Source organism: Tiliqua scincoides, chromosome 2, assembly GCF_035046505.1.
Source record: "Tiliqua scincoides isolate rTilSci1 chromosome 2, rTilSci1.hap2, whole genome shotgun sequence".
NCBI classification, from domain to species: Eukaryota; Metazoa; Chordata; class Lepidosauria; order Squamata; family Scincidae; genus Tiliqua; species Tiliqua scincoides.
The window spans coordinates 78,070,625-78,094,969 of NC_089822.1; the positions used below are offsets into that span (position 1 = coordinate 78,070,625).

The window sequence follows — 24,345 nt, forward strand, 5'->3', positions numbered from 1 at the left end:
AATTACTAGACACCCTAAAGAATGCAATAGTCTAGCCAAACCTAGAGAAACTAACTTTCAGTGCCAACAGCCTCGCCAACTACTGCAGTTTCCAAGATCCTTTTTTGTTTTTGGCACAGCCCTTGAGGAGGTGGTGGCATCCAAAACTCTAACAAAATGCCTTTGCCAACATGCTGGCTTCTTCATAATCAGGACGTGGATCAGAACAGGACAGAGGAATGAGCCTGCTAGCATAGGAGGTTGACTATCTACCAGTTTTGGAGGGGAAAAGAAAACCCAGAGTTTAATCTAATAATCACTACAGCCAATCAGACTATATGGTGTTTAATATTCATGCTTTCTTTCTCAGTTATTAAAAACCTTTGTATTTGAAACACTTCTGCAATAAAGAAAGAAAAATCCCCAGGACAAATGTAGTTTTTCTTTAGATTATCTCTCTCTACTTCCCAAAGCTGTTCTGATCACTGATGAGCACAAGGAAGGAAAGCAAAATCTTGTTGGTATCTGCCTGTCTTCTCTAAGCTGCAGTGAAGCAACTTGCCAGCATTCAATCTCCTGTGTACCTTATAAAACCTGTAGTATGTGCCATTCTTCATGCATAGAGCATTTAACAATAAATAACTATTTATAGCACAATACTAGGCATGTCTACTTAGAAGTAAATCTTACTGAGTTCAATGGACTTACCCCCAAGTAAGTGGGTATAGAATTGCAGCCTTAAGTGCCTCAAATTACATTACACTCTAGATAAATTACTAGAAGGTTGGATCAATAATGTCATTTTAGGTCTCAGCAGCTAGAAATCTGAACCATATTTTAAGAATTTTAAATTCTTAAGAGTGTTATTAGCATTCTCGTGGGGAAAAGGATTTATACCTACAACTTTTCATAAAGTATAGTAGCCTGCTGCATCATAAATCTATACATACTGAAAGCAATGTTATTATGCCAGAGTTTCAAACTTAATTGGCACCATAAGCACAGGGAACCAATGTTTGGATCCTTCACTGGTATTATTGATCCAGTCTTCTGCATGCCAGTTGTAGCTCCCTAGAGACATCCTTGCATTGCTTCAAGTGCTGCCTCAACCATTTTCAGCATCACCATCCTCTTGCTCCATGTAACATTTGAAGTAGATGCAGATTATTACAATTACTGCATCTTTATTGTTTGTAATTACTTCTCCTGTGGCCAATAAACAAACGGATAATTTTCACAGTGTAGAGGAGTAAGACGTAGGGGCCCCTACTTGGAGCCTACTTGTTCATAAATGATCCGGACTTAGGAATGAACAGGGAGTTTTTGCCCAGGCTTGCAGAGTATATCAAACTACTGGTTAAAAATGAAAGCCGATAGTGAAGGGCTCCAAAAGGACCTCTCCAAACTCAGTAACTGAGTAACCGAATGGCAAGTGCAATTCAGTTTAAATAACTACGAAGTGACACTAAAGGGACAAAATTTATATGTACACTGATGGGATCTGACCCTTTGGTGACAAACCAGGGGAAAAAAATCTTAAGATCATGGTATAGCTCAGTGAAAATGTTGACAGTGTGCAGAGGTAGTGAAGAAGGCAAATTCCATGTTGGTGTCATTAGAAAAGGCACAGAGAATCACACTGCTAATATTATAAAGCTCCTATACAAATCTATGGTGCGGTCACATAACTGTGTACAATTCTGGCTGCCATACCCTCAAGAAAAATATTGTAAAACTGAAAAAGATGCAAAGAAGGGCAATCAAAATAATCAGAAGGTTAAAGAGCCTTACTTATGATGAAAGATTATAACATTTGAGGCTTTTTAGCTTGGAAAACAAGTGATGGGGGACACACAGATATGACTGAAAAGTATAAAATTATATGTAGAGTAGGTAGAGAAAAGGCTTTTCTTCCTTCTCACAATATTAGAACCAGAAGTTTTCAAACAAAATAGACTGGCAAGAGATTGGCAACAGAGAAAAGGAGGTACTTTTCACAGTACATAATTAGGTGGTGGAAATTTTTGCCACAAGATATATTGTTGGCCACTAGCTTGGATGAAGGGAAGTGGTGACAAGGAATTATACCTGTCTCTCCTGCTTGTGGACTTTCCAGAAATGGCTACTGGGCCATGGTGGGAAACAGGCGGCTACACTAGATAAACCTTTGGGTTGATCTTGCAGTCTTTTCTTATGTCCAGATGAAATGGGCAAGGTGAACTTAGCAGTGATGTCAGGCATACAAATTCAGCTCCAGAGGGTGGACAGGATGTCCTTTCACTTTGTACAGAGGCTGGTGTATTTTATATGCTGTAGAATTATGGTGTTCTGAAATTAATATCCATTACTTGATGGTCTAACAATTTTGAATGAAGAACATTCCTTTCCTTAAACCAAGCGAGAGCCATTGTGTACCATCTGACTAGAAACAATTAATAGGATTTGAAGGAAAGCATTGTTGAAGAATGACATATAGAAAGAACAAGAAAAGAAAAAGGAACCTAGGTAAAAAGCACACTTTTCCTGTCAGTTTAAGAAAATACATTGAAAGAAAGGAGGCCAAGGTTTAAGAGCTGGTTCCCATTAACGGAAAACCTTGGCCAAAAAAAGCAACCATCTCAAAAATGAGACTGAGCAGATCAGCCACAGTTGAAAGTGCACTTGAAAATGTCTGTGAACATCTACACTTGCCCCTAAAATAAACTATCGGAACTCTACCACCAACTAATAATGGTCCAACAAGCAATTTTTAGAGAGCCAAGAGCTTGTACACAACAGAGTTACAAAAACAGGAAGATTAAGAGGGAGCCTATAATAATAATATCAGTATACTGTTTAGATTGCCTATTTATATTCTGCATTGCTGTTCTTGCTTCTCTCTTACCAGGGCATTTACTAGGGAGAGTTCTTCAATAGTAACCAGTAAGCCATATGCATAACAAATAGATGGGTCAAACCGAAAACACAGGTTGATCTACCAACAGTCATTAAGGAACAGCAAAGGAGCTGCTCAACACAGAAAGAACTAGAACAGGACAAGCAACAAGGTCTTATTTTACTGCTCTAAGCTTTGACTTCACCACTACCTTTCATGACAATACCACTGCTGCCTTCTGCTTTTATATGTTGCAGAAGTAGTGTGATATACAGGTCCAGCCTTGTTATACATGGATTTTTTTATACACGGATTTGACTCAACACGAATGGCCGCTGCAAATGAGAAGGAATGTGCTGATCCCTGCAGAAGGGGAAAAATGCACCCCTTCAAAATTGCAGTTTTAAAAACTGCTTTTTACTGTTCCAGAGAGACAGTAATGCAAGTGATTACAGGTATAACCTAAGTATCCACAGATACTTCTATCTCAAAGCTGATAAGAAGGGCCCTTTGAATTAAACAGTTGTTTAATTAAATTAAACAGAATTAAATTAAACAGAATAATGCCTTTGAATAAACAGAATAATGCCAGAGAGGGCAGCTGGCTGACAATCCATCAATCATTCTCTGCAGGCTTCACTCCTCCCTTCCCCCTAAGCACATGAAAGAAGGCTAAACATCAGCGATTATCACCTTCTCCATTCTTTCCCCCTTGCTGGGGTTCCTGGTGAAGGGAGTGATTGCTGCCTCCTAGTGAAGCCTAAGTGCCTGGAGAGAGATTAATGGCCTCTGTGCGCATTACAAAGGTCAGCAAGGCTGTTTTTAAATCAGGGGAGCAAAGGGACTGTTTTGATTTGTTATAGCGCCAGTAGTTTTTTGCCAGCCAAGTGAGTTCTTAGAAAGGAACCCTCTCTAATAATGACATTCAACCTGTATGTCATTTGTAACAAAACAGTCAATAATTTAAGCTTAACAAGTTCAGCAATTTTTATTAATTTTACTGTGGGCAAATACAAATAAGTCTCATTATTATAGAGAATGTTTAACTACTGCTTTCCGGGGGCGGGGGGCGTCTTCAATGGTTATAAATCTTACAAAAGTTCAAACTTCAGCTACATAAAACAAAAAAATTGCTCTGTAGCCCTTGAAATGAATTTTTTCCCCATTAACCTATCCCTCTTGGTAAATAATAAAACAAACAGGTGAAGATAATTTCTCACAGTGCTATAGCTGAAAACCCCATTTAAAACGCAGCCAAACACCAACCCACATACCACTCTACAGGGAGACACACAGGTCAGAGCCATTCAAGCACTGTAATCCTGACAGGCGTCCAGAGGACAGCTGACTGGGCTCAATTAACAGTTTGATTACCTTCTGAGCTGCAGCCTCCCTCCACCACATCACATATTGCTTTTTGACAAACCAAGTTTATAAAGCCATTTCTAAGATGGTACTGGGAGGCTACTGCTTGGAAAAAAGAAATTAACAAAAGCCCAAGCATAAAATCCCTTGCACACAACAGAAATACAGTAACCGTAGTGTTTTTTTAATCAAGAAATAGGAGGTATCAGGTAGAACGTTCAGGAAAAACCTGCCTGACAATTTGGAAAGTTATTGCCAGTCAAAAGAAAGTACTGGCTCAGCTAGACCAAGGTTCTGATTCAGTATAAAGTAACTTTATATGCTCACTTCAAACGGGTATAACAGTAATTTTAAAAATCTGAAACAATTATATCAGAAAGCATTCTGCCCCATGAATATGGAAAGCAAAGTCTAGGTCTTATTCTTATATATTTTTTAATATAAAGATGGTTCACTGGAATCTGTTTTTTAAAAACAGAGAGGGAGAATTAATGAATATTTCACTGAAAGCACAAACTTCTCGGCAAATGCGATGACGGATTTTGCAATCTGTTATCACATTCCACAGGCCACTGGTGCAGCAGCAGCTCTGCAGAGCTGGTGCCAGCGCAAACACCCAGAAGGTGCTAGAGGACTCCAGATCATCCACCACGCTTGTAACTTAGCGGGGGGAGTACTGGGGCAGAACAGGACAGAAGGATTTTTGTGGTGGCAGCACCTGCTGAAATTCTATCCCCCACTCAGGCCCATCATGCGCCCTTGGATCTACCAGATTTATGCCAGCAAAAGAGCCCCCACAGTGAAAGGGACTGGCAGAGTGAGTAAAAGATTTCTTTACTTATCTCTCCGCCACTGCCTGATGCCCAGCCAGCAGGCTGTGTTGGCACTGCTGCATCACGTAGGCCAGCCAAGCACAGGTTTAGGAGCTTTGGGATGGTTCTCAGTGGACAACACTTGTAGAAATTGAACAGATGTAAATTTTATGAAGTGTGGTTAAAATAAAATTTCAGCTATCCTGGCCACAAACTGTTTAAAAAAACATTTTTTATTGCTCATTACAGTGACTGCAGGATTTAGGACACATTTCATGGAATGTGAATTTGTGAAATGTGAAATGTCCTATGTGAATAGGACACATTTCATGGAATTCCTAAAGGAATGGAATTTGGGCTCCATCTTCCTGCTCTATCCCTATCTGTCCTTTTATTAAATTTCAAGCAGAAAAATTTTCCTGCAATTAACTGAATCTTGATTAAACTTTAACTAAGGCATTTGCCGGTCCACAAAAACTAATACAGCCACTGCCTTCCCTAGTAATAATTGTACCTGCTAGCACAAAATAGGTTGCTGACCAATTACAGGTCCAACCTTGTTAAACACGGATTTTTTTATACACGGATTTGCCTCAACACAAATGGCCACTGCAAATGAGAAGGAAATTGGTGATCCCTGCAGAAGGGGAAAAATGCATCCCTTTAAAATCACAGTTTTTTTGTTTTTTTTTAAAAACTGCTTTTTCTACTGTTGTAGAGAGACAGTCATGCAAGCAATTACAGGTATAAGCTAATTATCGATGAATTTTTCACCCTTGGAAAAATCCACAGTTTTCTATCACAACACAATGAGAAGGGCCCTTTAAATTAAAGGAAAACAGTCGTTTAACAATAGCCTTGTTAATGCCTGAGAGGGCAGCCAAGCTGACAATCCATTAATCATTCTCCAGACAGAACAGGCTCACTTGGAGCCAGCAACCCCTTCCCCCTGAGCACATGAAAGAATGATAATCACTTTGCACTAATGAAGGGAGGTGTACCTGGCTCAGAGTCTTTATAAGCACCTGGAGAGAGATTGATGGATTGTCTGGGCAGGAGGTCTGGTCTAGAGGGTAGAGCCTCCATTTGCCTGAAGATTAACATCCACAAGGTCGCCAGTTCGAGGCCACCGGCGCCGTGTGACCTTGAAGCAGCTGGCAAGCTGCAGCTGAGCTGTTCCATCTGCTCGGAGCGTGGGAGGATGGAGGCCAGAATGTTAAACCAGATCGGAGTGTAACAGCTTGAATGTGGTGGTTCTTGAAAGAGAGAACCTTCTTTCAATTTGTAAAAATCCCTGCGTGGATTTAATAAGCCTGCCTGTGTAAACCGCCTTGAATAAAGTCTTGAATAAAGACCAAGAAAGGCGGTATATAAATACTGTATATTATTATTATTATTATATATGTCTGCCTAAAGTTTATGATTTACATCACAAAGGTCAGCAAGGCTGTTTTGAAATTGCTGAGCAAAAGGACATTGTTTTTTAAATGGATTTGCTTTTAATTCGATTTTTGCCATTCACTGAGTTCTGGGAATGGAATCCTCAGGAATTGTAAGACTCAACCTGTATACACTCTTAACAGTTAACAGGGTAATTTTAGTTCTTAAGCAACATTCAACTACAAAACAGCTAGAACACATTTTTACCTGGTGGATTCTTGGCAGGATCATTGTGGCTTGGACTTCCTGATTGTCCAGAATCTAAAAGAAATTGAAAAAAACATATTACCCATTTGATAACTATTTGCTCTTTTAGTGTATCACAAGGGTGAAGGTTCTCTAAGCTAGAACGATCTACATTATCTATATTTTGAACTGCTGAAACTCTGGGCAAATTATGCATGATAGTCATAGATCCCCAATACAGATTTCAAAGAAGATATATATTTTAAAAAAATTCTTGTTGAGGTCAGGAAGTAGAAAGAAACTGGAGTGTTTCAGAGAGTTTGGAATTATAGTCACAAGCAAAAGATTTTGAGAAATCAAAACACAAGAGTGCTCTTTAGTAACATAATGCAGATTTAACTGACAATCCAATCCTGCATGGACCTTGCGCTGCTGGAACTCATGCACTGGTAGCAGAAGACCCATTGCAACAGTGCAAAAGCTGGAAAACCATCATGTATTTCTGGGCCACTGGTGCAAATGCGTAGAAGTGCAGCATGCGCACCAATGGCTCTGCCACTCTTGATAAGTTGGTGGGGGTGTATATATGTGGAGAGAGGGAGGGAGGAGAAGTTTCAGGATGGGAAGGGAAGGGTAGGGGCAAGGAGTGGGGTGGATCCCAGTATTAAGGATAGGCAATGCTTGGGGTCAAATTCAGCCCTTTGCAGTGCTTGCAAGCCCCCTAAGTTGTAACCTGAGAGAAAGAGAGATGTGCTGCTAAGTGAGTAATGGCTGTGCCACTCCACTTTATTGGTGGGCAAGATCATCTTGTCTAGTCTACCCCTTGTCTACCCCTGCTAACTGGGTAAGAGGCACTTTTCCAAGTGGGTGCTCCTCTTTTTAGCAGGGGGAGAACGGCCCGCCTCACCCCAGCAGTGTCTTTTCTAGTGGCTGTCTGCTGGTGCTCTTTTGCATCTTTTTATATTGTGAACCCTTTTGGGACAGGGAGCCATTAGTTGTTTGTTTGATTTTCTCTGTAAACGACTTTGTGAACTTTTTTGTTGAAAAGCAGCATATAAATACTGTTTAATAATAATAATAATAATGGTGAAGTTGCTGACTGGTCAAGAGACAGCACATTTACTTTTTTCTGATTAAAAGCAGCAGACAATGCAATACGATACATTCACTAAAGATTTTAAACGTAATATTCAGACATAGGTGGTGGTCTCCAAGTTTTGGAATCAGTTGCAAAGCTCAGTTCAAAAGAACCAGGAGACGGTCAAGCTATCAAGCTACACCTCTTTGGGCAAGACTTTTATGGCTTTTATTTTTCTGCTTTTTTATCTGTCCTACTTATGTTTGTTGCTATTGCTTTAATTTTATTAATAGTTTATTTTTATTTTAAATTGCAGCTTCTCTGAAAAAAATTGTTGAAAACCAAACTATAAATATGGCAAATGAATACATAAATACATATAAAGTAAGAGGAATTGTACATCGCAGAATATATTAATTTAAGCCATTTCTGCCCAACGTTACATATACACAACAGGGATCAAATGTTTACACCTGTAGGCTGGGCAGAAATGGGTTAAAATAAACCAACAACTTCTTACTTGATTATGTGTTTTCTGTAAAGCATGCACTAAACACCTACTGCACATATTACACCAAGTTACAAGTTTGCTGCGTAGACATGCTTTACAATCATGGGAAGAAACTCAAATGTGTTAATTAAGAACACAAAAGAAATACAAATTTCAGCTTCTTTAACGTATAACCAAGGAACTTACCCAAAGCTACGTTAGTAATATTACATGGCCCTATCAAAGGTGACACATTTAATTATTCTGTATCTTAATCAAGTTTCATTATAAACACTCAGATATGGAGGATACAAACTTTTAGTCCAAGGCTGAAATACTACACAGAATCACTGCTTAAATCTTAGTGACCGACTGAAATATTTTTTCTTTAGAAAGTTCAGTAACATTACTATGACTACTGCAATGCTAAGTTGTCAAACAGAAATAGCTATTTTTTGTTAACGCATCTGCAGTTAAGCTACTAAAATGACTATTTGTGTTCAGCATTTTCTGTTCTTCACCTCCAGGTTATATCTTGTTTCTAACAGCCTGAAACTTGAGGCCAAAGCCATCTTTTTAGACAAGTTGAAATATATGCCAAACTCAATTAAAATGCCTGCTCAAGCCTCTCCTTTGTCCTCAGAACACGGAGATGACCAACAATTAAGCACTGACAACTTAATCCAACTTGTATTTCCTGCTCTATAGACCTATGACTGAAAATCTACAAAGGTTTGAAAGCTTCAGTGTATGATATTATCTTTATTATTCCACGAGTCAACAATTCCACTATGACACTGTAATAAACTACATTGGCAGAAATATTTTTTCTCAAGTTATGCCAGCAATTTGGCCAACAAAACAAAACACTGTTTCCGCATTTGCTGCTCCAGTCTTTCTCAGGATAAAACAACTTTCTCGCCTTCAGTTGCAGAGGTTAGAATTTTTAAATGATTCCTGCAAACGTCCTAAATAAACTATCTTGGCATTTCAGTTTTTTAATTGAGCTCTTGGATATATGTTGTGTTTACTAAAACGTTCTTCTAGTTTACAGCCAATTACAAACTGTGACCAAAAGGAGAAAATATTAGTTTTGTAACATGAACTATCTTGCATAAGTGCTAGCTCAAGACTTGCTGCACAAAAATGTAACTAAGGTTGCATTACAGCATGAGAAACACATAGATAAGGCTGCAATCCTATACACACTTACCCAAGTAACTCAATTTAACTTATTTCTGAGCAGACATGCACAGGATTGAGCTGCAAGGTAAATGAAGGCTGTGGCGTACAAACTCTAGTGCACCATAAAAGATCTTTAAAATGAGCTTGTGCAGATGAAGAACAACTCTGCATCTGGGACTACATTTTATACAATACTCTTTCATGTCAAAATCAGCTTTTCTGTGAGTTGGACAGGGTTTCTTATAGTGAAATGACACATTTGGGTCCGGGTAGATGAGCACCTTTTTGATTCAAACCTTTAGACCAGGGGTGTCCAAACTTTTTGGCAGGAGGGCCACATCATCTCTCTGACACTTTGTCTGGGGTCAAGAAAAAAGGAATTTACATTTTTAAATTTGAATAAATTTACGTACATTAATATATTAGAGATGGAACTTGCATTAATGAATGGAGGTCTCGCTTGCGCAAAGCAAGGCCAGACTTTCTTTTGCTGCTGCTGCTGCTGCTTCGCAGACGTGAAACAGTAAGCAGTGGAAGAAACTCTCAGCCCACAGCTGGCATGAGAGGTCAAACAGTCGGCCCTGGTGCTGAGAGCAGTCACGTCGGACCAGCACGGGCTTCAGCAAGTGGGCTCCGTGCTGGACCAGCATGGGCTTCTCTTCAGTCTGCCTGAGCCTGAGGCTCATTGGAGGTTCCCCGCAGGCCGCATTGGGGGTCCTTGAGGGCTGCAAGTGGCCCCCAGGGCCAGGGTTTGGGCACCCCTGCTTTATACATGTATGTTTAAAGATTCTGGTCTTAAAAGAAGAAACTTGAAAGAAACCAAAGAAGCACAATGAGGTAACTAAACAATGACCCCAATGACCAATGGCCAATGACTCTCTGCCCCAGAACACCATGCATCAATATGGTGCAAAATTTTCCTGTCCTTGCCCCACATGATGGTAGGCTAAGCAAAGAATGTACCCTCATGTAAAAGCGCAGTAGTAGGCTGACATTTACTTTCTTTCACTTTCTTTCAAGTATTCATATTTCATTATAGACACAGTGCTGCCTAAAATAAATTATATGTTTACTGTGTTTAGAATTTTCAGCTATCCATGATATTCAAACATTGCATTATAGAGCTAGTCTCTCAGATTAAGCAAGGGAAAGCACCTGGGCCAGATCTGGTATTGCTGGAGATCCTGAAAGTGGACCCCGAATAGTGGGCCCCCATTCTATCCTCATTATTTACAGTGGTGGATCAAACAGGTATAATATCAGCTGTATGGATAAATATATGGGCAACTATAGTGCCCATTTATTTAAAAAGGTGATCATCGCAATCCCTCTAATTTTAGACCTATAAGCCTTTTATCAGTGGGGGAAAAACTTTATGCAAAACATCTTTTAAACAAGTTGCTATCCTGGATGGAAGATCTGGGCCTTCCAGGGTGGGAACAGATAGGATTTCGAAAAGTATTTTCACCAATTGATCACTGTGCTGTTTTAGCTCATTTGATTGATAAGTATACACAAGGCTAAAAAAATCAAAAACTATATGTGGCTTTTCTGGATCTTAAAGGAGCCTTTGACTCTGTTAATAGATCGTTGTTATGGGATAAATTAGTTAAACTGAATATAGACTCTAGACTCCTGATTCTTATTCAGAAGCTTTATACAGACACTACCTGCCAAATTAAATTTACATCATCCGGGAAATTGACCCCTAAAATTCAGGTCGAAAGGGGAGTGATTTTAGCACCCACCCTCTTTAATCTCTTCTTACATGATTTTACCTCCTTTTTGCTTCAGACAGATGGACATATTCCTAAACTAGGCTCACTGCATATTCCAGCATTACTTTACATGGATGATGCAGTGCTAGTTTCTTGTACACCTATTGGACTTAAGCGACTTTTAAATAGAACATTTGACTATCTGAAGTGTAACAAACTTGAATTGAACCCCCAGAAAACCAAAGTTATGATCTTTTCAAAATCATGGAGTCCAGGTACTTAGTCTATTAGAGGGGAGAAACTAGAACAGGTCAAAAGCTTTAAATATCTTGGAATTCAGCACAATCCTACACATGCCTTCTCAGAAGTAAACCCACATGGTTCAACAGTAAGTATGATATGTATAAGTATGCACATGATACAAAGGTAAGTAAGTATAGGTGATAGCCTTCGGATCCCATTTTTTCTCCACCTTTCCTAGCAGCAGCTGGCCCTCCTGATGCCAAGTCACTAAACTAGCTATTGTCAAAACTGTTAACTTTTCCATAGAGTGTTTTTAATTAAGTAAATAAAAAGTGGCAATTAAATCAACATTATGTAATGTGCTTTTGATTTGTAATCTCATTTAAATTAATTAACTGACTCAACCCTTGCATAGTTTTGGGGTGTTTTTTTTAACTGCCCTATTTAACAAGCAGAACATTCGGAGTAAATCCACTTTTCATAAACATGAAAGAAATTAATGAAACTACAAAGGCTTATTAGAATCAGCATATCACTAAGCAAACTTTTCAGCTTTGTGTTCCATGAGCTTTTTAAAGATTTAATTCTGACTTATTAATTCAAAATATTTCCTATACCATTGATAACAACCACATGTTATGTTGCTGGAAAATGAATAAGCTTTCCCAGCTGTTTTAATGAGGTACATTTTTGCTGCGATATTTTTTTTAAAGTTAAGATGATTTATATCTCTTTCGGGGATGTGAAATAAGCTTCCCATTTCTTATAATATTGGATGAACTTTTCTTTCACATATATTTTAAGAGAAGATGTCCATAGGTCTCCTGCCACATGTGGATGGATATGAAAGAACAATGTTTCTTTCCAAAACTTGCTGGAATCTGTACGAAACAGAGCTTAATGTTGCTACACATCTGGGAAGTATTGTATACTTTGCCTACAGTCTAATGTATGACTCTACTTAGAATCGAAGCAATCTTTTATATTTAGGTCTATGACACAAAGAAGGAATTTGTGACATATTTTTTTCAGACATGAGAGCTGAAATATTATCATGCTAAAATAGTAAATCAGAGAAAGGAAGCAAATGCCTAGGAATATAGTGAAAGACTAGTGAAGGCATCCATTTATCAGACAACAGTATTGGAGCTGTTATCTGATTTAGCTAAACCAAAAGTTAACAGAATCACAAATACATATCTAGAATTTAATTGCAAACGAATGATCAAGCATATTATAGGAAGGGCAGCCTACATGATCAGAGAGTTGGAGCAACTTCCTTACAAATGAGCAAATTTTTTAGTTTACAAAAACGGTGACAAGAGGAGATTTATGTTTGAGGGGCATAAAACTATGCAGGACATGGAGAGACAGAGAAGGTTTTCTCCTCTCTGGGACATCCAATGAAACTGACTGGTAGGAGATTTAGGACAGGCAAAAGCAGTTATTTCTTCTCATAGTACATAATTAGCAAGTGGAATGTGTTGCCACAAAATGTGCCACTAGCTTGGATGACTTTAAAAAGGGACTAGGCCAGTGGTTTTCAAACTGGGGTGTTGCGACACCCCAGCCTGAAGGCCCTGGCCTCCGCCCCTTAAAGGGTGGGGGCAGCAATGTGATCCCCAGGATTGAGTCACTAAGGGGGCTGCAGGGACTGGGATGCACTCACCAGTCCCTGCAGCAGCCATCCTGGGGTGCGGGGAACCCTGTGCGAGCATCTGCAGGGTTCCTCAGCTTGTCAGAAGTAAAAGTGGAGCGATCACACTCCACTTCCGGTTTTGCAGAAGTGGAGTGCAATCACTCCACTTTCACTTTTGATGAGTTGGGGAGCCCTGCAGACTCTCACACAGAGATCCCTGCACCCCAGGATGGCTGCTGCAGGGACCGGTGACTGCATCCCAGTCCCTGCAGACCACCTTAGCGACGCAATCCTGGGGGATCGCATTGCTGCCTTCCCCTTGCCTCCACCAAGACTTACTGTGGTTCAGACTCTCCCCAAGAGTTTGAAAACCGCTGGACTAGGCAAAGAGCTCAAGCCTATCCAACTTTCTAGTGTTGATGAAGTTGCAGGAGAGCCCTGAGGTAAGGGAACAAATGTACTCTTACATTGAAGAGGTCTCCATTACTGCTCCCCTTCAGCAGGATGCAGCATGTTCCCCACTGGCACTGCTGCATCAACAGTAGAAAGTTGGTTAGGATTGGGTCCAAATTCATAGAAGACAGATCTATCATTGGCTACTTCTTATGATTATGTTATATGCTACCTTAAGGTTCAAGGGGCAATGTGCCTCTGAATGCCTGTTGCAGAACAGGGATATGCTTGTAAGCTTCCAAGGGACAACTGGTGGCTCACTGTAGGAAACAAGATATTGAACTAGATGGACTTTTGGCTCCAAAAGGTATATCTCTGCCTGCAGAAAGGCCATTTTACACTTCACAAGAACTGCATGGCAAAAAAAATGAAACTAAATCCAAATATATTTTTCCCCTTGTGTAACAGCTTGCAAAAATGCATGTAACATCTTGGGCAAGCAATATCATAAGTACAGTTACGGAAATTATCTTGCACAAACTATCAGCTATGGGTATTAGCCAAACACATGAGTTATCCAATCAGGCATTCAAAACTCTTAGTCATATTCACAGTAAGAAGGTACTTGGCTTCCATGGGGGGGAATAAAATCATGGATAAGAAAACATGGGTCTTTGCATCCAAACATGCACTATCCCTGAAAAATGACATTTGTGGGTTTGAAATGTTTGTTCTGGGTCTTAGTGACCAGTGTAGCAAGGAACAGTTAGAAGGCTCAGAGGCATGGAAAGGTAATAGTCTTGATTTTGTCTTTCTCTGATTAGCTGTTTGACAGAGAAATCCCCTCAAATGTCTGAACAGAGAAATCACAAGAAATTTTCATGATAGGCCAATACACCAATCCTATTCTTCTTACACTGATCTGCAGGATTTCAGCACTAACTCATGTCAGCTGAATCAACAGGCTGCCAAGCAAACAAATGAGTTCACTAAAATACCAGGCAAAAGTTTCCCTTATTGCTGCAAAACTGGTTTTAAATCCCAGCAGATGCAACAGTGGTATAAGGAATGTGTAGTCTGTGGGTTAAAAAGCCTAATTAAAAGTGTTTTGCAGTAAAAGTCTGCTGTGGCCCAAAAAAACAAACAGCTAATTTAGTAGAAAAATAGGAAGACTGGAAAAGGAAGACTAGGAAAAAGCAAGTAGAAGCAAAGGAAAGGCAAGTTTGAGCAGAGGACTGAGGGAAAGAGGTAGATAAGGCAGCAGAAAACAGAATATACCAGGAAGCAATAAAGGAAAATTGTTGCCATAAAGGAGGAAATAAGCAAAAGAACAGTGGGGCAGAGCCAGCTAGGAATAAGGAAAGAAAGTTGAAACTGGTGCATGCCAAGTCAGAGCTAAATCTATTATTTTGACCACATTTCAATATAGAAGGCTGCCCCCTTAACTAAGGGGTTCCATTCCATTCCATTCCATTCCTTACCCCCCATGAGTAAGGTAAGCTGTGGGTTTCAGGGCCCTGTAATCATCTGGAGGCAAGGGAAGATGCAGTGCCCTCACTTCAGGAGGGTGTCCCAAGGGCCAGAGAGGCTGCATGTCCTCCAGGAGGCTTTAGAAGGTCATTTCCTCTTTTTTTTTAAAAAACAGAAATTACATTTTAAAGACCTCTGAACGTCCAAAGAAGCTTCCAGAGGGTCCAAGTGGGTCCGACACACAGGTTTGGGGACCTGCAAATACTCAAATCTGCAGGCCCCAAATCTGCAGATATTGTGGGTCCACCTGTGTTGTATACAGGCTCCTGCATTGTATACACCAGTAGTTCTCAAACTTTGAGGGAGTTTTACTCCCTTAGTAAGTCTTTGCGGGAAGGGGCTAGGGCAGCAATGTGTTCCCCAGGATCATGTCGCTAAGGAGAGTGAGGGGTTGCTTTCCACTTACTGAAACAGGAAGTGCTTTGTGATTCCTCCACTTCAGGGGTGCCCAAACCCCAGCCCTGGGGCCACTTGCGGCCCTCAAGGACTCCCAATGCGGCCCTCAGGGAGCCCCCAGTCTCCAATGAGCCTCTGGCCCTCTGGAGACTTGCTGGAGCCCGGACTGGCCCAACACAACTGCTCTCAGTGTGAGAGCGACTGTTTGACCTCTTGCGTGAGCCGTGAGATGAGGGCTTCCTCCACAGCTTGCTGTTTCACATCTGTGATGCAGTAGCAGCAGCAAAGGAAAGGCCAGCCTTGCTTTGTGCAAGGCCTTTTATAGGCCTCGAGCTATTTCAAGACCTTCATTCATTCATATAAGTTCATCTTTAATATATTCATTTATGTAAACTTATGTAAATTTATTCAAATTTGAAATGTAAATTAATCCCCCCCCCCGGCCCCAGATACAGTGTCAGAGAGATTATGTTGCCCTCCTGCCAAAAACTTTGGACACCCCTGCTCCACTTGAACATTCAAAGCCTCGAGAAGCCCTGCAGAGGGTAAGGAAGGCTCTCCACATCTCCTGGAGCCTGCTGTAGCCCTAACTACTTAAAAGTAAGTGGAAAGCACCCCCTCTCATTCCCCCTTAGCGACATGATCCTGGGGATTGCATTGCTGCCTTTCCCCTTCCTCTGTCTCTTAAAGGGACAGGGAACCTTTACACAAACTGGTGGGTTACGACCCACCAGTTTGAGAACCACTGGTATACATCCTTTAGCTGACTGGACATTTTCCCAGTTCATAAACCATGTTTTCCATCAAAAAGCAGTCATAATTTCAGGAAATACCAGTAAAAATTTCATTCATTCCACCTTTATTGGCATAAAGAGTATCAATTTCCATTGGATAAGCATTTAGCTCATCATAATACCTAGCACTTTCTAAGCGTGCAAATATTTCAATAATAGTATCCTGATGTAGTCCTTACAACAACCTTGTAAGGTAACTATTATCCACAAATCGTAGCTGGGGAGTGAGGCTGTTGCCTTGCCTGAAAAAGCTAAGTAGGATCAGTTCAAGTGTTATCTTGGATGGGTGACCAGAAGACACTGGTTAGAGGCGAGGAATGTGGAGGGGTGCAGAGGAGTCAACTGGAAAGAAATGGATAACATCCTAAGAACCAGCTTGAGGCGTGTTTTGGAGCTGCCTGTGGAAGAGTGGAAAGCACAAGAGCTGGGCAGTCAGGACAATGACTGCACTATGAAGGGAAACATCTGGAGAAATTGAAGATTCTATTCATTTCTCTCATAGAATAAAACTTGTAAAACACCCATTTGGAAAAAAAAAAACAACTACCTGGGGTTTATGGTCAGCCTGTCTATGTAAACCACCTTGAGTCTATGAGACTCAAATCTATGAGTATTTGAGAAATGCAGTATATAAGTACAGGCGTGCCCCCATATCCATGGGGATGCATTCCAGGAACCCCCCCAAGGATACAGAAACAGCAGATATGGGGTCACCTGCATTAATAGTGACTCCCATGTGTCCATCAGAATGGTTGAAAAGGCAAAGTACAAGAACAACACTTTCTTGCTTTAACAGGTATAAGCATTCAAGCTTCTAGGGTGACATGGGCAAACTATCGGCAGCCTGAATGCCTGACAAAACTATGTAACTGGAAGCAGTAAACTTCCTGCTTCCCGACAGTATTCAATCTAATTTTCTCCAGCATTCAGATTGCCGGCAGCCTGCTCACCCTATAAGCTTGAATGCTTATACCTGTTTAAAGCAAGAAACACTTCACCGGTAAGCTTTTAAACAATGCTAATAGGTGTGCATGAGGCATGCACACGTCCCTGGAGCTACAGATAACTAATACAGGAACCCAGCTGTCCTGTAATAAATAAATTAATCTGCTAGTCTTTAACATGCTACAAGGCTCTTCCTCATTATACCTTCCATACAATCATTGATAGAATGTCATAAGGTCACTGTGAACAGTTGCAGACTAGGTAAACCTGGGGCATTGGGCGATTACAGGCATAGAATTCTATTGCTGACAACCAGCAAAATACGCTCAGTACTTTCTTCTCAGCCCCACCTTCCACCTTTACACTGTATTCTTCACCCTACCCCCCAGTTCAAGAATGATGTGAAATGGATATTACAGGTGGGACCGCAGTATCTGCGAGGGATCCATTCACAGCCCCCCCCCCCGATACTGAAAATTGCAGACAATCAAATCCACTATTTTCGACCCATAAGCCCTCCGAAGATACAGGAGCTATACTCCTATCCCTTCCAGAGGGCTTTCTGAAGCCCTCAGCCCCTGCTAGTTTCAGAATGGCCATTTTGTCCAAAAAGCACGACTTCTGATTTCCCTTGGGAAGTCGCTTTTTTTGGTCAAAATGGCCATTCTGAAGCCAGCTCAGGATGTGGGCGGATGCGCACAGCCTCTACGGGCTCCAGAAAACCCTCTGGAGGGCTCAAGTGGGGCCAAGCCAGATCTGCAGATGTAGAATATACAGATATGGAGGTCCCACCTGTATTGTCTACTTACATTTGATTAACATATTGCATCTTCTTTGTGGGCAGAAGATATTTAATTTAAGAATTAAATAACTTGCCAGAAAACTGGCTTAGTGCATTTGTTTTGATACCACAGGAATTCTGTTTAGTTGTGAAACTGGGATATTGAAAACAGTACTAAAAGATGCAAAGCTACTGTATGAGCATGTGGAATGTTCTTTATGCCTGTTAAGACAATGAATTTTGTTCTTTCACAGCTTCCTCTATATACCTATTAAAACAGACTAATCTGGTGGTAAATACAGCAGAGAGATTTCATACTGAAAATAACTGTCCAACTATATGAAATAGCTGACCTGAAAGGATAGAAACTATAACAGTTAAAAAGAAAATGGGCAGGATGTATGTAGCATGGTTCTCTTCCGAACAGATGGAAAAGCTGAAATAGTAATGTTTAATGGCCTGCATTATTTGTTTGCTTCTGAGTGTCTACATAATTTTGAATGGTCCTGTAGTGATCAAACGCCAAGAGAGTCATAACAATCATAATAAAAGATTAAAAATAAAATCTAAATACAGGAGAGCACCTTATCAATGCTTCCCAGCAGTGGCGTCACTAGGATTCGCATCACGCGGTGCGGGAGGCCTGCGTGTCACCCCATGTAGTGGGCGGGGCAAAGCCCCAGGTGGGCGTGGTGATGTACCATTGCCCCGCCCCACTGGTTTTTTTGCTGCACCTTTTGTTAGAACACAGATATTTCAATGTGGTTTGTTTCATTGCATTCTACATGAAAGTACACTTGATTGATATATAACATGATGGTCTTATTCCTCCAAATTCTGATTTTAGTGATTTTGAAAACTTATAGAGTTTCACACACCCCATGTCAACTTACTAACACCTTATGGCAGCAGTTCTCAAACTTTTAGCACTGGGACCCACTTTTTAGAATGACAAATCTGTCCAGGACCCATTGGAAGTGATGTCATGGCCAGAAGTGACATCATCAAGCAAATTAAAATAAATAATGATAAATAATTAAATTAAAATAAAAGAAATAATTAAATAAGGGGCAGCCAGTCCTGTTCCACCAAGTGAATGTACTCTGAAGTAAGTCCTATTGTGGTCAATGGGGCTTACTCTCAGGAAAGTGTGGGTAGGATTGCAGCCTGTGAGCCCAAGCCTATGCATGTCTACTCTGAAGTAAGTCCCATAGTGGTCAATGGGGCTTACTCTGTAGTCTGCCTGCAATAACAACCCCCCAAAAAGAATCAGTGAGCTCTTCAGCCCTCCCAGTGCCCAGTTTAAAGTTCTTCTATTTCAGGCACATCAGAATAAAGACCCACCTGGCTTCACAAGTGCAAAATAGAAAACTTTCTCCTTACCATTCAAGCCTCTTTTTTGTTCTTTTTAGGGGGGGGAGGCTGCCTTCTGGAGCAGCTCCATTGGATCAGGACCCTTCTGGTGTCCTCACATTCCCCTTTGCTTGGCCTGACCACCAGCCAAGGCACATCTGCCTACTGTAAATGTAACTGTGAGGCTGCTTTGCTTTCCATAGGGCTCCATAGACTGGGAGGGAGGCAGATGGGAGAGAGGAATCTCCTTCTCTGTGTTTTTGGGGGCTGCACTCATTGGATGAGGACCATTCTGATGTCCTTGGAGCCTCTCAGCCTGTCTTGACTAAGGCAAGTCCACCTACTCACGAGTAAACATGACCACGTGGCTTTGTTTCGGGCTCAGACTTGCAGCTGGGAGGGGGGAGCTTCTTGGGTGTTTTGAGGGGACTGCATTCATTGGATCAGGACCATTCTGGTGTCATTGAATTACTCTCAGCCTGCCCTTTCCAAAGGACTATGGCAAGCACGCCTACTCGCGAATTAACGCACGCTCACTTTCACTTTCCATAGGGCTCCATGCATTTTTTCCTTCCGTTTTTTTGGCCATAACTTGTGAAAGAAAGGAGCAATTTTGATTCTGTTTCTTGCACTGCACTTCGCTGGCCATTCCGCATCCAACGGTGTATGGCATGATGCAGTAGATCCTAACCCCGCGATGTTAGTGCATCCTCCCCCCAGGGCACGTCACCCCCCTGGCGCATCACCTGGTGTGGCCCGCACCCCCCACACCCCCTAGCAACGCCAGTGCTTTTCAGTCATGTATTTTACCTACATACGAGCAAGAATAAGTAATGTTTGTCATGGACATATAATTAAAACTTAAAATCACACAGAAATCCTACTAGAATTTTTCAGGAACGCTATTAAAGGTGGAACAACTTATTACACACACCTGTATAATGAAAGCCTGACTGCAGCTTTTCCAAAGTAGAGAAGCAGTAGGAAAAAGTTGCAGTACTGTCTTCCCCCACACCCTTTCTTCACTCAAAATCTCACTTTCCCAAACCTATTTTTCCCCTGGGAAAATCAGCATTCCAGTTAGAGACATAAGCATGTAAAGTGTAATTCTGCCCTGAGGGCTGCTTGACACATTAGGGAAAATGTAAACAGAGATAATTTCTATCTAGGGCTGTTTCACACATTCCAATTTTCCTTAACAGAGTTTACTGCCATATAAGAAAGCACATGCATCATTGTAACCTGTGAAGTATAGGTGGTTTTTAAAAGCCTATACAAGCTACTGATGATTCTGTGGTTAAGTGCTCGATACTTTTACTCTTCACTTCATATACAATAGCTACACATTTCCTACACAGACATCATCTCTGAGATCACCGAGAAAATTGTAAAAATGAGATGACAATGAAGACTACTCTTTACCATCACAGCAGGTAAACAGAGAAGGTGGAGAGAAACTCAACTCAAGAGCTGGATAAAGGTTAACTGTATTTTACATTATTCCATATCTGAAATATTACATGTCCTACATAGTAGCACAGAACAAACCACTAGACTCCATCAAACACTAAAAATATATTTGTTCATCCAGAAAATGAAGTTATTATAAAAATGCCATTCCTTATCATTCGAGCATTCATTCTAGTCTTTCATAGTTTTGCTTGGGCACAACATCCACCTCTCAAGCACAAGAGCAAACAGAGATTCATTCACCATCCCAACACTGCCATAATTCTTATGGTTGCATTGCTCGGGAACAGCAGTGATGAAAGTCAGAGTTGAGTACATATATGTGGATACAGATTCAAGGGGCAACAGACAAGCAACTCTTACAGGCCAAAGGTTCCCAAACATATTATTATGTGCAAAAGCATTTTAAATAAAGAGAAAACAAAGGGATTACAGTAATATTTCATAAAAGACTGTGGATATGTTCCAAGAAAACAGAGCACTGTGTGAAACAGCACTATAGGAAGTAATGATAAACATCATTCTAATGTAGATGTGTTCACTGTATTGTACTTAGTTGTGCATTAGGTTAGAGCAGGGGTGCCCAAACCCCGGCCCTGGGGCCACTTGCGGCCCTCTTGGCCTCTCAATGCGGCCCTCAGGGAGCCCCCAGTCTCCAATGAGCCTCTGGCCCTCCAGAGATTTGTTGGAGCCCGTATTGGTCCGACACAACTGCTCTCAGCATGAGGGCGACTGTTTGACCTCTCGCATGAGCTGTGGGATGAGGGCTTCCTCTACTGCTTGCTGTTTCACATTTATGATGCAGCAGCGGCAGCAAAGGAAAGGCTGGCCTTGCTTTGTGCAAGGCCTTTTATAGGCCTTGAGCTATTGCAAGACCTTCATTCATATATATGTTCATCTTTAATATATTCATTTATGTAAACTTATGTAAATTTATTCAAATTTTAAATGTCAATTCTTTTTTTCCCTGGCCCCCAACACAGTGTCAGAGAGATGATGTGGCCCTCCTGCCAAAAACTTTGGACACCCCTGGGTTAGAGCAACCATTTTCAACCACTTTGCCATGGCACACTGGTGTGCCATGGACGGCCTGCAGGTGTGCCACGGGAATTTGGGGGGGAGGGTCATTTGTTAGTAGGGCCACTGGGGATGCAAGCCCCTGCTGTCAACGAGTGTGCCATGTCAATTGTCAAAAAACTGATAGTGTGCCTTGAAAATTTTAGCACCTTGTCAGTGTGCTGTAAGATGAAAAATGTTGAAAATCACTGGATTAGAGGCTGCTGTATAATTGGCCATCACTGACAGGTTCCTCCTACCTGGCAACGGGGAAGGTGATGGGAGGAGCTACTTCCTGAAAAATGACCAAGGTTGTCTCTCATCTCTAGGAACTATAGGCTTGTTGAAGAAGGCATCTGGGTGGATTGTGCTGCCTGCTACTTTCGCTCCTGAAGCATTTCATGGTATCAAGCAATTGACACAGCCTAGCCAGAATATGTAGTTTCAGGTGGCTATAATCACAGTGCAGGTTGCTGTACTTTTCCACAATGAATTTTTGAAAAGTCCATGGATTTTAATCTTTATCATTTTTTAAAATACTATAAAAATTACAATCACAACAAAGAGTACTATAATGAGGCAGTGTTATAGGAGGTGTTACTGTTTTAACAAGTTAGTAGGCAATGGGAATGGCCATACCTCGAACAGACTGTACCTTCCCCACCTCTATAAATCCTGGAGAACTCACATGATTTTCTTACTAGTCTAAGAGTCAGAAACAGAACTGCCCTCAGCACAGTTGTCACAGTTGAATTAATCTCATGACCATGGTTCCTGATAAACTGCACTGCTGAGCTCCGACCAGCATGGAGCTCAGAAACGTGGAAGTTTGGCAATGACACGTGACATCATCACCAAGTATCCGGAGGTGGCATCACAGCATAGTTACCATGCTGCACAGGAAGAAAAGTTGTCGACACACCGGCGCAGATCTGCTACAGGGAATAAAGCTCATGACTGCAGTTTCTATATACAGAGCCTCACAATGTGCTTACAAATTTCTCTGTCCTCTTCAGCAACCATCCACAAAACCTCAGTCCCATCTACATGGATTGCATATGCTCTTCAGATCATAGCCTTTGCTTTCTTTTATCTCAGCCAGCATACCCTGAACATTTCCTTTTCCCAGGAATAACAACCTGCAATTACCTAGTTTACAGGTTGGTCGCTCACCATCTACTTCTGTAAACTGCAAAGTTACATCTGAAATTAAAGGAGCTGGGAAGGGGGCAAGACAAAAGACTCCTTGAAGAGGAAGATGGTGTGTTCAGTAGGCGCTTAATGACTTAAGAAACTGTAAGATTAAGAAATATGGGTAAGAAGGTGCTGTCAGGCACCAGAGCTTCAAAATATACTGCACAGTCTTTATGTACATGCCATGTTAATAGATCAAGTAGGCCACTAAAATGCCTGAAGTCTGCTCTGGATACTTGACAGTGAACCCTACTAGCTACTTAATAGCTATGTTGTAATTGCTTGTTAGTCCCTTGGCAGCTGCAGCTGAAAAATGCTGAGTGGTTAGTCCAGGGCCCATTAAGAAGTGTATGCATGCTAACTAAACAGCAGGAACACCAGGCAGTGGGAATAAGCCACATATTTACCAGGAAGCTGCTTTACAATGAGTCACAGACAGACACAGAACACTAAATTGCTTGTGCATTTCCTTTCTTATGTTTAAATTTTACTGATTATCCAAATTAACTTTAAAGTGTAATCAAGATAAACAATCCCAGCAAGTAGACTGAAAAGGTACCATCACTTGAAATATATTCCAAAGTCCACAGTGTGCACCAACTTGTTTATAGTCTCCAAACTTTTACTGAGTAAGTAGTTCAAATAAAAAAGGCATTAATACATACATTAAGGGCTGGTTAATCACTTGATGATTACTTGCGTGTGTGAATGTCACACAACAAATGCTGCAGAAGAGTTCTGGGTCACCTCAAACACAATGCTTCTCATGTGGTCAGTCCGCATATTCAGCTATGAGCCAGAGTAATAAGTGATGAACATTCATGTGTGAACTACTTCAGGCTAGAGAAAGGGCAGTGTTCTTTCATTGCAGGATCTGTGCAGAAAGACAGTCGAGGAGGTGGGGGTTTATCGCTCACCACAACATCCCACCTGCAGTCCTGTCCCTGGAATCTCTGTGTATGACTAGAAAAGACCTCTGCTCTGACCTGCTGCCAAACTGAATAGACAAAACTGAACCAGACGGACCAATGACCTGACTCAGCATAAGGCAAGTAAGTTACCAGACGGACCAATGATCTGATTCAGTATAGTGGTTCTCAAACTGGTGGATCAAGACCCACCAGTTCGTGCAAAGCTTCCCCCGTCCCTTTAAGGGGTGGGGGAAGGCGGCAATGCAATTCCCAAGGATCATGTCACTAAGGGGGGGGACAAGGGGGCTTACTGTGGGCTTCTGAAAGCAGTAGGAAGTGGGGGGAGCTTCCTGTTATAATGCTGAGAAACAGCATGTGCTGTTTCTCAACATTCTAAGCCTCCGGTAGCCCTGCGGAGGACTGTGTGGGCTCTCCATACTTCCTGCTCCTTGCAGAAGCCCACAGTAAGAAAAAGCACCCCCCTTGCCTCCCCCTTAGCAACACTATCCTGG

The 24,345-nt window shown here is 41.4% G+C and overlaps 1 protein-coding gene across 12 annotated transcripts in view; it reads right to left on the reverse strand.

Annotated features, from left to right (window-relative positions):
* NFIB (nuclear factor I B) overlaps positions 1-24,345 on the reverse strand; it is a 265,788-nt gene that overhangs the window by 94,081 nt on the left and 147,362 nt on the right. For all 12 annotated transcript variants that reach the window (XM_066617107.1, XM_066617102.1, XM_066617101.1 and 9 more), the window contains exon 3: positions 6,679-6,732. In XM_066617107.1, the coding sequence (XP_066473204.1) occupies positions 6,679-6,732 (54 nt within the window). The remainder of the gene's footprint in view (positions 1-6,678; positions 6,733-24,345) is intronic.